This window comes from Brienomyrus brachyistius, chromosome 16, assembly GCF_023856365.1.
Source record: "Brienomyrus brachyistius isolate T26 chromosome 16, BBRACH_0.4, whole genome shotgun sequence".
NCBI lineage: Eukaryota > Metazoa > Chordata > Actinopteri > Osteoglossiformes > Mormyridae > Brienomyrus > Brienomyrus brachyistius.
This window is the reverse complement of record NC_064548.1, coordinates 22,959,674-22,972,865: the sequence shown is the minus strand read 5'-3', so window position 1 is coordinate 22,972,865 and position 13,192 is coordinate 22,959,674. Positions and strand designations below refer to the sequence as shown.

Genomic DNA, 13,192 nt, shown 5'->3' with positions numbered 1-13,192 from the left:
TCTCATCTTTTTCTTAGACTTAGCTAAAGTTGCTGATGTTTTGCTCTGGTAAAGCCTGACTTGCTTCAAGTGACAGTTCAGGAGTGTAGGAACATGCAGACCTGTAGGCTTACGAAGGAGCTCATTCCAATCCGGTGGTCTTATTTGCAAATGTACACAGCAACCATTCATGAAAATATGCGTAAGCGCAGAGAGGATGAAAAATGAGGCCAACTGCAACCATTTAAAAAAAAAAAAACAGTACAATGTGAAGGAAGGAGATGAAATCATGTGATTTTTAAGCAGGATTCTGTGTTACTTTTATCAACCTAATTCGTATAAACAAAAGCTTCACTATAACCCCAATATCAGAGCGAGCTGTTAACGCCAGTCCCTACTGCACTTTGGTCTGACCTGATTAAGAGGCAAAATGTTGAGAGATACTGACAATCTACAACAAATTGCTAAAAAGCATAATAACTACCTCAGGCTGAACCACTCTACAGTAAGTCATGGGGTCTAATCCCCTGTATATTACCGATTTTACGGGCGAAAGCAGTACGAGCGAAATCAGGAACATGAACATTGTCACATTTTGATTTCAAAAGCATTTGCAAATACTATCCAATGTTCATACGTGTACACAACATAATTCCCACGGTATTACATAGCTAAAACGAAACCAAAAAAAAACACTTCCCATTAAGAATTACACGCAATTTTTAACGCATTTGTTTGGGATGAAGGAGAAAAGGGAGCAAAGACCTCTCCCTTCCAACTAGCCGTGTGCTCTGTAACGGAGACGTTCCTCCGAATAAAAAGCTTTAAAATGGGCCTCACAGCTGCATTTGAGATATACCGTAAGCATACTGACAGACACTCCACAGCAGTTATTCATTTATTATGGAAATGTGGGAAGCCTCCACATACTCATAATTATAAGCACCGGTTTCCCAGAGTGTATATTATCAAAGTGATCTTTTAGGTTGATGCAATAGTGTATATTGGCTGTATAGACACTACATTGTGAATATGAGTTATCACATAAATAAAACGGACTATCGGGGGAATAACGAGGCACGTAGAGCTACGGATGTCTTTGATTTCAAGCACGTCGTGTTTATGAAAAAGGAGAAATGAAAATTCATGTTCCCTGGTTTACAATAATATAATAAATAATATGATCCCGGTATATTACTCGTTCTATATACTGCCCGACAGTATCAGCTAACCTGAATGACGTGGGGCGGGATGTGTTCACCGTGAACTGATCACCCCAATAAATGGGCGATTCAAACGGATTATTTTCTGTAAAATAATCACATCACTCGGAAACAAGACTCCAGGCGGTCCACCACCACCGATCTCCCCTTGTATGCGTTTACTCCGACAACAAGGGGTATGATACAGCCAACCACAATAGCCCACATAAGCGCATTTGGGTTATCACCCGTCCTTGAGATACGGAAAAAAAATCAGACTAGCCACTCGTCGTGTTTACTTGGTCTTATTCTGCAATCGGTGCTTCAGAACTCGATATATTATTAGATAAATCAGAAAAAGCAAAACATCATCTTAGTGCCCAGAAACAAAACGTTTTGCGCGCACAACAGATTCTCCAACAAGACGTGCAAATCGTGTAAACTTCACAAACTATGGCCGTGAAATGCACGCATCGATAACAGGCAAGGTGGCAGATAAAACAAAATCCTAGGTAGAAACAGGAGACGTAACACTAATCTACCCTTCAAACAAGTTAGCTTGCAACACATGGATCTGTATGGACCAAATTACGTTGCACAATTGCACTCACCTTTTTTTAAGACCTTCCACGTGTAAACAACCGAAGGATTAAGGTACAATAATTCCCTTCTTCCCAAAATAGCGATCGCCTCTGGATTTTTAAGGGGAACTCAGATGCTGGCTGCTCCGTAACGCCGCTTCTCCACGATCGCCATGTCGGAGCGACTGATCGCAGGGTTATAGTGAAACGAGCGGCAGATTCACGCCGACTTTGCTCCTCGAACAATAAAAGGAGACACAGTGCCTCCAGCAAGCCCAGTTGGCACTGCACGCATTCACATCCAGTGTCCCCATGTGGAGAAATCTCATATATAGCGCCTCCTACTGCCCAGTCAAGGGTGTCACACTCACAATTCTCGCTACTAAAAACCAGTTGAATTAGATCATCGTAGACGGTCTGTCGCCCATAATTCTCGTACTCGGGACAAAATTTCTTCAACCGGGCCCACATGCCACACACCCCCTCCCATAAGCTTCCCCAATTCTCCCCCGAGACCCGCTTCTTAGTCCCAATCTCTTCAGTCTAGCTCTATTTTTGCTGGAATACCCATTAAAACCTTTATAAGTTATTAACTTCTTTTATCTTCTTTAAATGTGGAGTCGTTTAAAAGCACATAATAGGATAGATTGTTTATACATGTTTTACTCGCCAGTGTTTATAAAGAGAACGTCAGGCGACAAGCAATAAATATCACCGTACATAGACCTCACTACTTTGCCAATAACAACCAACAAAAGTTGTTCTCGTTAAAATTTTTTCATTTATCTACACCTTTTAAATACAGCAAATCCCATATTTTGGAAATCCATAGATTAAATTACTCCCCTTAACTACAAAGTATCCACAGTTTACAATCCTGTCCGTTATCAAAGATCACATTTCATACGCCAGGTCTTTCATGTGTTGATCAGGTTCTTGGTTAAACTGCTACCAAACAAAAACATAAAATTCTTGCGTCTTTCATAAGGTTACAAGGATAACGGCATTAACGCATATCATTAACGTTTCCTTGATAGATTTATAAACAGGTCGGATAATGTCATTCTAAATATAATCAAGGTAGCATGACTAGATACATTACCAAGCTGACTGACAAACAGTAGGATGTCTTAATATTCTCGTAAAATCCCCGCAGTTGAAACCGTGTTTCGACAGTATAGCGCATTGGTATTTTGGCACCAACTTTAAATGTATAAAGTTGTAACAAAATTGCTTGTCCTTAAATAAAATACAGTTAGATGCGAAACAAAGACGTTTTATTCAACAATTACTTTCATTTAGAAATATCTTACGTAATTTTACATTTAAAAAAACCAAACCAAAATAGTTAACATTCCATGACTGGATGTAGCAAAGGTGGATTTTAAGCACTAATATAGGAACAGGAATAAACCAGTAAACCATTATTAATTACTTTTACATACAGACACTATCCATCCATCCATTTTCTAAACCGCTTATCCTACTGGGTTGCGGGGGTCTGGAACCTATCCCGGAAGCAATGGGCATGAGGCAGGGAACAACCCAGGATGGGGGGCCAGCCCATCGCAATACAGACACTATTTTAGTTCAAATATTTAATGTTATGTTCTGCCGCACAGTTTCACATAGTTACAAGGTTACGTAGATGGCCTCCATCATCAATTATCATTAAACATCTTCCAGAATAGAAAGGCAGTAATTGGTTGTCTATCAACATCAGAGGAGTAACTGTAAGGCACACAGAGTGTCGAGCTGATCAAATCAGCTTCTCACAGGCTCAGTTCTTGCTGACGATGGTACGGGCAATCAGCTCCTTCATGATCTCATTGGTGCCACCGTAGATGGGTTGGACGCGAGAATCTACGAAGGCCCTGAGGGAGAAAGCAGGTCAGTAGAGGACCAAGACTTTTGGTTTATAGAAACAGGAATGAGTAGGCATGGTGTAAGTCACAGTCATTAACATAAGGGTAGTATTTCTATCAGGTTATCCCCCCGCCACCCCCCGTGAGGCTTATGAATGGTAAGTGGGTGGTCACTTACTTGGCAATGGGGAATTCCCACATATAGCCCCACCCTCCATGAAGCTGCAGGCACTGTGTAGCCACTTTGTTCTGGAGGTCAGTGGCCCTGTTTGGAGAGAAGGTTCTCAGTGACATATGAAGAGATTAAACCAAGAGCACGAGTCAGTGAGCACTAACGTGACTGCAGTTAGCCATAGGCAGAGGTGTGTGTGTGTGTGTGTGTGTGTGTGTGTGTTAGTCCTTTGTCTGCTCACCAGTACTTGGCCATGGAGGCGGTGGAAGAATCCAGTTTCTTCTCTGCATGCAGTTGCAGACAGCTGTCCAGGAAGGCCCGCCCTACGCAAACCTCAGTCTTCAGCTCAGCCAGCTTGTGCTGCACTGTCTGCACGGGGGGGGGGGGGGGGGGGGGCGACAGACGCAGGGTCTTACCACCCAACACACGGGAAAATACAAGGTGCACCTGTCCGTGAACCAGCCGTCGGATGCCCACCTGCAGGTGAGAGATGGTCTTGCCAAAAGCCTTCCTCTCAGTCACGTATTTTCTGGTCTCCTCAAACATGAACTCGCAGCTGGCGATGGCCATATCGGCGATTAGCAAGCGTTCCTGATGGGGAGTAAAATAAAATTTTTACCAGTCTGAGAAGCGTTCAGTCTTCACACCCCTAAAATAATCCTAACTGGCTAAGTGCGTAAAGGGATCTCTCACCTACTGATATCCTATTAAAATGAGAACCTTCATTGGAGAATATCAACACCTTTTTCGTTTCCCAGAAGATACCTGCCCAGATGGACGGTCTTACCTGGGGAAGTTCATTCATCAGGTAGTAGAAGCCCTTGTTGACCTGGCCCAGAAGAGCCTCTGGTGGGAGGCGGATGTCCTCGAAAAACAGCTCAGCCGTGTCCTAGGGGCACGGAGAAAGTCACGACTCCGCTCGGGGTCAAGCCAAAGTCAAAAGTCAAAGTTAAATTTCTTTCTAAAGCGCATCTAAAAACATAAGCTTGACCAAAGTGCTGTACAGGATCATCAAAAGGAAAAGTCAGAAAGAAAAAATAAAATAAATAAAACTAATAAAGGGGTATAAAGAGAAGATAAAATCATGACAAACACAGACAGATATTATGAGTATTGACAGAGGGGGATACCTCAGACTGTTAATACGACTTAAAACCCATTTATACTCTCTAGTTATCAGGATGGGATTGAAAAACATGAACAGAGGGTGCAGATCTGATGGCTGGGCTGTGACCCAGAATGCACGGCCACCTTTTCATCAGAGAACCCATTTCTGATGACCAGGGGGCCTGGAGGTTGTGCCGGGACATATGGGGTGTGAGACTCTATGTGAGGCGTGTGAGAAGCGAATCCTTCCTCGTACATTTCTGAAGAACAGGAAGGTGGTGGCAATTCAGCTGTCTGCGCTCACCTGTGCCTTGAGCCCGATCTTCTCCAGCTTGCGACCCTTGTGGAAGCCCTTCATTCCATTCTCCACCAGAAAGAGGCTGATCCCGTGGGCTGCTGTCGGCGCTTCCCGGTTCGTTACAGCCACCACGATGACCAGGTCACTCAACCAGCCATTTGTGATGAACACCTGCCGCAGTGTGGGGAGGGAGGGACCTGAACATTTTCCAACTGGATAAGTATTCCCATTTGGTACGGTTATCTGTACAAGACACCAAACTGCAATCCATCCAAAGCACACCTTGTTTCCATTGAGGATCCAGTCGCTGCCATCTTTCTTGGCAAAGGTCCTGACACCTTGGAGATCGCTGCAAAGCAAAAGGCTCAAAATGTCAAGGTCAAAATCACATGAAACACTGTGTACACGATATAAGTTGGCCTATTAAAGCTGTCTGCTCAAATTCAGTGCCTGGGAGGAGGCAGAGGAAGGTGCTGTTTTATGCTGTGCTCCATTCGAACCCGGTAGGCGGAAGTTTGAACTAGAAAACCCTCTGAAGTCGGAATCTCGACTAGTAAAGTCGGTGGATCCTCTGCAACCCCGACCTCAGAATACAGCGAAAGCTGTAGCTTTATACCATTTATAGGCACTTGTATCTTATTAATGTATCATTAAATCGGTCGTATACACAGCACTGTCCAACCGCTATCTGTGGACGTGTTGCTATATTGTTTGTATCCGCAAAATACCACGTAATGTGTTATCAACTGATTTTGCTAACAACGGCTAACAGTTAACTGGGCTAGAATTGGGGTCTGTTTTACAAAGGATGATTAAGAGCTCAGCTGGATAACTTGTCGGATGTAAGGTAGTCTGGGCTGAATGTAAGCGAACGAAGATAAAAGTCATTTCAGTTGGGGTACCTTAAATCTGACAAGTTAGTTGGCTAAGCAAGATCGCGCTGTTTGAAACAGGTCCCCGGTATTGCTAAGGGACTTTCCGACTTGTGGCACTGAAACGCGGTTAACTCGGGTGCTCCGGGGTAAATGGAACGCAGAACTATGCTTCATGTCACCTTACAGTGCCTCGCTTGGCCTTACCTGCCAGCTCCGGGCTCCGTCATGGCAATGGCGCCGATGCACTTCCCAGCAGCCATCTGCGGGACGAAGCGCTCGACCTGGGCTTTGGAGCCGTAGGAGCAGATGTAAGGCATCACGATGTCTGAGTGCAGGGAGAAGCCAGGGCCGGAGCAATTGCAGTACATCCTGGGAGACGGGTGTTCATACACATACATGCAGACACATTAGCGAGATTCTAAAAAAAATCTCAAACAAGGTTACGAACAACTTATTCACTGACTGGCTATTAAAAATGGATACTATTAGGGCAAAACTCAACAAGAACAATTTAGTTTAATAAAGGTGAAAATATTCAAGGAAGTCTTTGGCTAACAAACGTATAGGACCTGTTGACTCACTGTTCTTCCCAAACGACAGCAGAGGAGAACAAATCTCCTCCAACACCGCCCTGCTCTTCAGAGATGTTCACTCCTAGCAGGCCCTGCTGCCCGGCCTTCTCCCACAGCTCCCGGCTCACCTCGCCTGCCTTCTCCCACCTTGAGACATGGGGAGCAAGAGCAAGAATACAGTCAATAGAAACCATCACATGCTACTCACTCGATACATACAGGCCCTCTGCAGCTGCCCAAAACACTGCCAGAAATAAAATGCATCCTGACTCAAAATACATTGCATATTGACTCCACCTTAGACATGGCTCCACATGATATTCGCAATAATACCTGAAGCTTCCTCAAAACTGCACAAGCTACTAAATATGTGGTCTACCGGTAATCACTGTAAGAAACAGTGATTCATACAATGGGCCAGAACCAGCTACCCACTGACTTTGTCCGGCATCAGGGCACCTACTGGTTGTGGTAAGGTACCACTTCCTCTTGGAAGAAACGACGCACATTCTGCCGGAAGAGGTCATGATCCTCAGAGAAGATCCTGCGAGTGCCAATGTCCATCAGGGTCTTGGCACTGCTTGTCTCTGGCCGATAGGAGCGGACAAGTCCGGAGTCCGGCTGGGAGTGCTGCAGCCTAGGGAGGGAGGTAAAGAAGGTGGGAACAGCCTCTCAGCCAGGAGAAAGAAAGAAATATTACATATCTTAGATACGTAAAGGCGATTAGAAGCACTGGTGAGCATGGTATACGTTAATTATTGTTTCAAGTTTATATTATATACATACACTATACATGCAATTCAGTTTAAAAAATGACATGATACATTTACGCGTAGATACTATATTTAGAATATGATTTGACCCAAAGTAAGATACAAGTGAGGCAAATAGTACATTCAGCAAAATGCTTTTTCAGATTTTTACATTATACTGAAAAAATGTAAAAAAAAAAAAAAGTCTTACGACAATTTTTAGAACGCAGTCGTACATTCCATCACTGGAATTAATAGCAGTATCCAGCGTGTTTTTTCCCATCGCCACCAGTTCCACAGTTGCTTTTCACAGTTCTTATCAGAACCTTAGAAGTACTGCACTGTATGCACCCATAAATAACGCAGACAACACACCCGTGGGACAGACAAACCGAGAGATGTTGGTGAGCGCAGTTCAGTATGCTAGCATTAAGTAACCACAGCAGCCCTGATACCAAAAATGTTAAACTTTTTAAGCGAATGACTAGTACAAAAAGGGGGGGTGGGGGCAGTAATCTGCAAAATGTGGGAAACAAAATCAGACACACTGACAACTTTGAATTTCATCTAACTAGCTTATCCGATGTGCAGATTAGCGAATCACTTTAACGTTAGATGTCACAGCGAATCACTTTAACGTTAGATGTCACAGCGAATCACTTTAACGTTAGATGTCACAGCGAATCACTTTAACGTTAGATGTCACAGCAAATCACTTTAACGTTAGATGTCACAGCGAATCACTTTAACGTTAGATGTCACAGCAAATCACTTTAACGTTAGATGTCACAGTGCTTCTGCTGCCAGTCTATCAGTGTTGATGTCGAATTTTATAAAGATTTCTTAACACTCTGAATCCAGCTCATTAAGGCCTTAATTAGCTGATAACTCAGATTAGGTGTTTTAACAGTAGCCAAGGTTTAGGGTCAGGAGGCTAAACTCCATTTTTTATTCATATGTTCATGTATGGATAGTTGTCCTAAACATTAACCTTATTGATTGTCTGGTCATTGATGCTTTAAAAGATGTGGAAGACGTGCGTTTATTTTGTCGTATAAAATCACGTTTAAACATTATGACCATTTACCTAATTTTTGCATGAGTATGAAGTGTTCTGTAGTAATTGCGATGATTACAGGCATTTACTCATGGGAACAGAGCTCTCGCATGGAATTTACAAATGCATGACTTACTCAGTGTTGCTTTTACAGATAGGCCTACGAAGAGTACTTAAGGTTTAATATTCAACCACAGCTAGGTGACAGCAATCTTTGGTCAATACAGTGTGACTGACGATGATTGCAAACATTTTCCAGTTTGCAAAAAAAGCACAATGGCAAGTAGCAATAGGATGAGGAAGTAACACTCGTCGAAAGAAGCCTTAAAACAGCTTACTGAGGGGGGGGTCAAAACACAATGGTACCTCAAAACTCGAACTTAATCCATTCAGACCTCGGGTTCGAATCCTAAAAAGTTCGAGTTCTGATCGAACTTTCCCCATAAGAAATAATGGCATGAAAACAAATGTTTGTGCCAATGTTTGTTCCTGCTGGAAATTGTATGCAGTTGTGCGCACAGTGCAGTAGAAATGTGATCAATGCATGCACAGTCGCAGGACACAGCAGCCTTGATGAAGCCATGCACATCACTGACGGTCTGCTGGAGTGGAATTATTTTTTTGCATATTTAACTGTCTATGCGTGTTTCCATTTGTGAACAGTCTGCAGTAGTTTTTCTTATGAGTGCCGCTGGATTGTCAGGTGGTTAGGGTTAAAATGCTCTCCCACCGTGGTACACAAAAAGTCAGTTAAATGGTTTATTCTATAGGTGACAACTTCAGGTATGGCATTTATGAATAACAGGTAGTTGCTCGAACAGGGGGACATGGCCAGCGGGTGCTTTTTGCTGAAGTAAATAATCGTGATCGCGTGGGGGACGGGGGGGGGGGGGGTTATGCTGGCTGTTTCTGTTAACATGCTGTGTGATTCATATTGAAATATTAAGCTATGTTGTTAAAGCTGCACTTACAGTCTGTATATGAATTTATGTGGAATTCCATTTTAATTCTACTCCTTAATATTCCAAGTCGAATAGCGATGCTGCACCGTGTTTTCAACGAGTTTTATTAATTGAATTTGATTTTCAAGGTCACTTCTGAATAGTGAACCATGTTACGTATGTACTGCAACTGCATACAAGTGCTACAACAACGAACCACTTTTACGCTAATTTACAGCTAACATTATAGTTTTATATTGCAATATTTACTTCTTATTATATCAGAATGATTACCTTGTCCATAAAAACCGTCAGTGTTTTTTTTGTCTTGTTTTGGCGATCTGACAGGATCGTGACCAGACAGCAGGCAAAAGTTCAGATTAAGAGTAACAAATAATAACGAGTATAAATGGACGAAACGAATTACTTTGGTTACGAAGGGATTTGCGATCGATTAACGATCGGTTTTAAGTACAAGATAGTGAAGTACTGATCGTTACCAAGCGTTGGGGGAGCGCAGTCAGGGTTTGGACTTTCCACTTAGTGACCTGTGTATGTAACTGGATCTGTCCGTGTCTCAGCATGTAATACAAATTGTTCTTTAAGAAAGAAAGAAAGAAAGAAAGAAAGAAACCAGTCTCAGCTGATTTATGTAGTGTTTACGGATCCATCTAATCGAAAATAAAATAATAATAATAGTATCATCATCATCATCACCATCACCGTGCACCATGAGATTTTTTTAAAATGGCGGGCACCAGTGCACACATAAGCACGGCATTTAATTACAAAGATTAACTTTTAGAAATGTGAGTGTGCAAGTAGTACTGAATAAATCTCCTTTGAAACAGAAATGTTTCCGCTTTCGTCACTGGATTTGATCCGGGTAAACAGCCTGGCGCTGTGTCGAAGGTCAAAAACACGGAGCACATATACGAAACGGGGCGATCATACACATTAAGGTGAATGTCTTAAAACTGCGGTTAGTTGGCAGTTGAAAACGTATTACAGACAAGTTACTTTTCTTTATAAGTACCTTCAATAACAACAACCTCGGCCGGATCACTCACCGCGTCCTGCTTTCGCTTGGGGTAATACGGCCAATATAGATAGACAGCAGTACAATACAGATTCATATTTGCAGATCACAAAGCGGGTGCATTTTAATGCATAACCAAAGTTTAAAGACCAGTACTTTCGGACTGAACTCCGGCGGTATTATACGTAAGATGCAGTGCGACGTAGGGAACCTGCACATGTGAATCCATACCTGACACATGTAGCACTGGCCGTTCGCTGGACGGGGAACTTAAAAGCGGTATTTCTTAGGCCGGCGAGGCAGCTCCTTACAAGCTTCTGCCCATACATTTTGGTTACACGGCACAGAGTGACTGAATGACCTGATTCCGTACTAAAGTGTAATCGACACGACAGCGCCCCCTTTCGACGGGGAAATAAAAGGACATTTTAACTATTTCGCTCAACACACCAAGCGGCCCTGAGTCGGACAGTGAAACCAAATCAAAATTGATTTATCTCTGTAGTAAAGAAATAAGTACGGTTAAGAGTAATATATGATAGACAAACTAATACATCAAATTGCGAAATAGAATATCCATCTATTTTCTGAAAATGCTTGTCCTATTCAGGGTTGGGTTGGGTTGGGTTGGGGTGGGGTGGGGGGGGGGGTGGTGGTTTGGGTCTGGAGTCGACGGGTGCAAGGCAGGATGCAACCCAGGATGGGGTGCCAGTCCTCTGTAGGGCACACTCACACATCATTCACTCACACCTAAGGGTAATTTAGTAACTCCAACGATGACACTGGGAGAACATGTGATCTACACACACATAACACCATGGCAGAGACCGGAACCCTGGTCCCAGAGGTGTGAGACAACAGTGTTTGCCATGGCAACACTGTGCCACCCCTGAAAAGGAGTAATAAATAGAAATGTACACATTTTCCATACTAATAGCCTCCGCAGCTATCGAGCAGCTTTACTGCCTGAGATATAGCCTGGTACAGAGTCTGTTTGTTAATGAGCTGGTTCTCTGATACTGTTTGTCTGGGGGTCCTACTGAAGGCGCTTTGTGGCTGGGATGGCCGGGTCCTTGAAGATAAACACGACTGTTTTGGTCGTTTGGTGTAGATGTCCTGGATGTCAGACGGATTGCAGCCAGCGATATTCTGTGCTGTCTTCTCCTGGTTTTTTGACCACGGGCTGTTCAGTTTCCATATCATGTAGTGATACAGCCAGTCAGGATAGCCTCCATGGTGCACATGTAGAAATTCCTCAGGATGTGGGAGGACATGCCAAGCCTCTACCCCACAAAGAAAGAACGGGTACTGCTGGGCTGCGCTGTCTTAGTTTTTACCAGGACAGGTCCTGAGAGATGTTAACCCCCAGGACCTTGATGCAGCCGACTCTCTCCACTGCAGCCTCATACATGTAGAGGGGGAGCAAGTACGCTGATCTGCTTTGAGCAGAAGTCCGCAATCATCTCCTTAGTCTTGCCGATGTTTAGAAAGAGGTTGCTCTCCTGGCACTATGATGCCAGTTGGTTAACATCATCCCTGCAAGTAACTTCATGGCCATCACTATCTGGCTTATTCAGTTAGGACTAAGGTTGCTGTTTCAAATCAGAAGGTTGCTGGTTCAAATCCCTGTGCCAATAGACTGATGGCACTTTTGGGGCTTTGGGCATGGTCCTTATCCCACGATTTCCTTAGGGCTGTTGTGTGTTATGACTCTCCTAACTTTGCTCTAACCTATATATGTGTGTGTGCGTTTTGCGGAGTGCAAGATGGGATAGGTGAAGAGAGAACTTTCCAATTGATATTGATAAAGTATCATGATTTACAATGACTATTACATGACTAATGACTATTCATGGTTTATCATGGACTATTATCTCGGCAAGCCCAAGTCAGACAGGGATGGATTAACTTCTTCGGGAGATCTAGGCTGATGTGGGGAGGAAGCCCACTTGAGCTACTTTTTCAGCCAAAAGGGAAAAGCGAGAGAATTAAAAACGACGTTAACGTCAGTAATCTGCAAATCAGCAGTTGTGCCTGTGGTAAAACTTCTCAAATTGGGGGGATGGATTGATCAGGCACTTTTAATAGGTTACAGTTTTTGCAGGAGCCCTGCACTTATAGCCTATGAAATAATCTGGCCATTAAAATGACCAGGAATATAAGCCTGCTCTTATGGCAGACGCTGGTCTGCCTCGTGACTTCACTGCATGAACCACCTGAGCTGGTCTTTTTCTGAAGAGTCCCTCTGCCCCATCTCACTTTTTTTTAACTTGATCTGTGACTGACAGCCCTTTGGAGGACAGGACACGCCACATGACAAATGTGACCATGAACACTGCCACCTAGTGTTGAAAGTGGTATCGATATATTTGAAAATTTGGAACCGTGACAATTTCATCACAAGGGAAGCATTACCAATAAGGTTATTTTTAGCACATCGCAATTTCTCACTTTGTCTGATACCTGACCCAAGTCATGATTAGCAGAACACTTTGGGTCACTCTGGTGTTAATCTAGCTTCATTTTTGAAGCCAATGTAAACCTGTAGGAATTAGAAAAAATGTCGCTAGCGATATGTAATGGCGTCGGCTAAACGAAAAGGAACCGATAGTGCTCACTTTTTTTGTGAAAGAAGTGGGAGATGGGAGCAGGGAGGAAGGATTTCAAATTCATCGCCCACGATTATTCTTATCTGATTCTGTTAATGAGCAATAATGGGCACTGACCCCAAAACTTGTTCTCGTTTGTATAT

At 43.3% G+C, this 13,192-nt stretch overlaps 2 protein-coding genes across 5 annotated transcripts in view; both read right to left on the bottom strand.

Annotated features, from left to right (window-relative positions):
- Window positions 1-2,084, bottom strand: part of farp1 (FERM, RhoGEF (ARHGEF) and pleckstrin domain protein 1 (chondrocyte-derived)) — a 62,125-nt gene extending 60,041 nt beyond the window's left edge. For 2 of the 4 annotated variants that reach the window (XM_048978447.1, XM_048978449.1), the window contains exon 1: window positions 1,793-2,083. The gene's annotated coding sequence lies outside the window, so the exon portion shown is untranslated. Of the gene's footprint in view, window positions 1-1,792 lie in introns of all 4 variants that reach the window. The other 2 variants (XR_007382816.1, XM_048978446.1) reach the window with 2 other exon arrangements.
- A 938-nt stretch (window positions 2,085-3,022) lies between these two features.
- On the bottom strand, window positions 3,023-10,825 carry acadl (acyl-CoA dehydrogenase long chain). The gene is made up of 11 exons (XM_048979402.1): window positions 10,672-10,825; window positions 7,115-7,288; window positions 6,661-6,798; window positions 6,284-6,448; window positions 5,487-5,553; window positions 5,211-5,375; window positions 4,587-4,688; window positions 4,277-4,390; window positions 4,041-4,168; window positions 3,806-3,892; window positions 3,023-3,636 (listed from the first exon to the last, which is right to left on the bottom strand). Exons 1-11 carry the CDS (start codon window positions 10,767-10,769, stop codon window positions 3,543-3,545), a joined length of 1,332 nt encoding a protein of 443 aa, XP_048835359.1. The 5' UTR covers window positions 10,770-10,825; the 3' UTR covers window positions 3,023-3,542.
- Window positions 10,826-13,192: the final 2,367 nt, after the last annotated feature.

Coding starts and splice junctions, on each gene's coding strand:
- acadl (XM_048979402.1), bottom strand. CDS start 10,769: ATGTATGGGCAGAAGCTTGTAAGGAGCTGCCTCGCCGGCCTAAGAAAT. Junction 5,376..5,486: donor GGATCCTCAATGGAAACAAG/GTGTGCTTTGGA, acceptor ACACTGCGGCAG/GTGTTCATCACAAATGGCTG. Junction 4,689..5,210: donor AGATCGGGCTCAAGGCACAG/GTGAGCGCAGAC, acceptor CCGTGCCCCTAG/GACACGGCTGAGCTGTTTTT.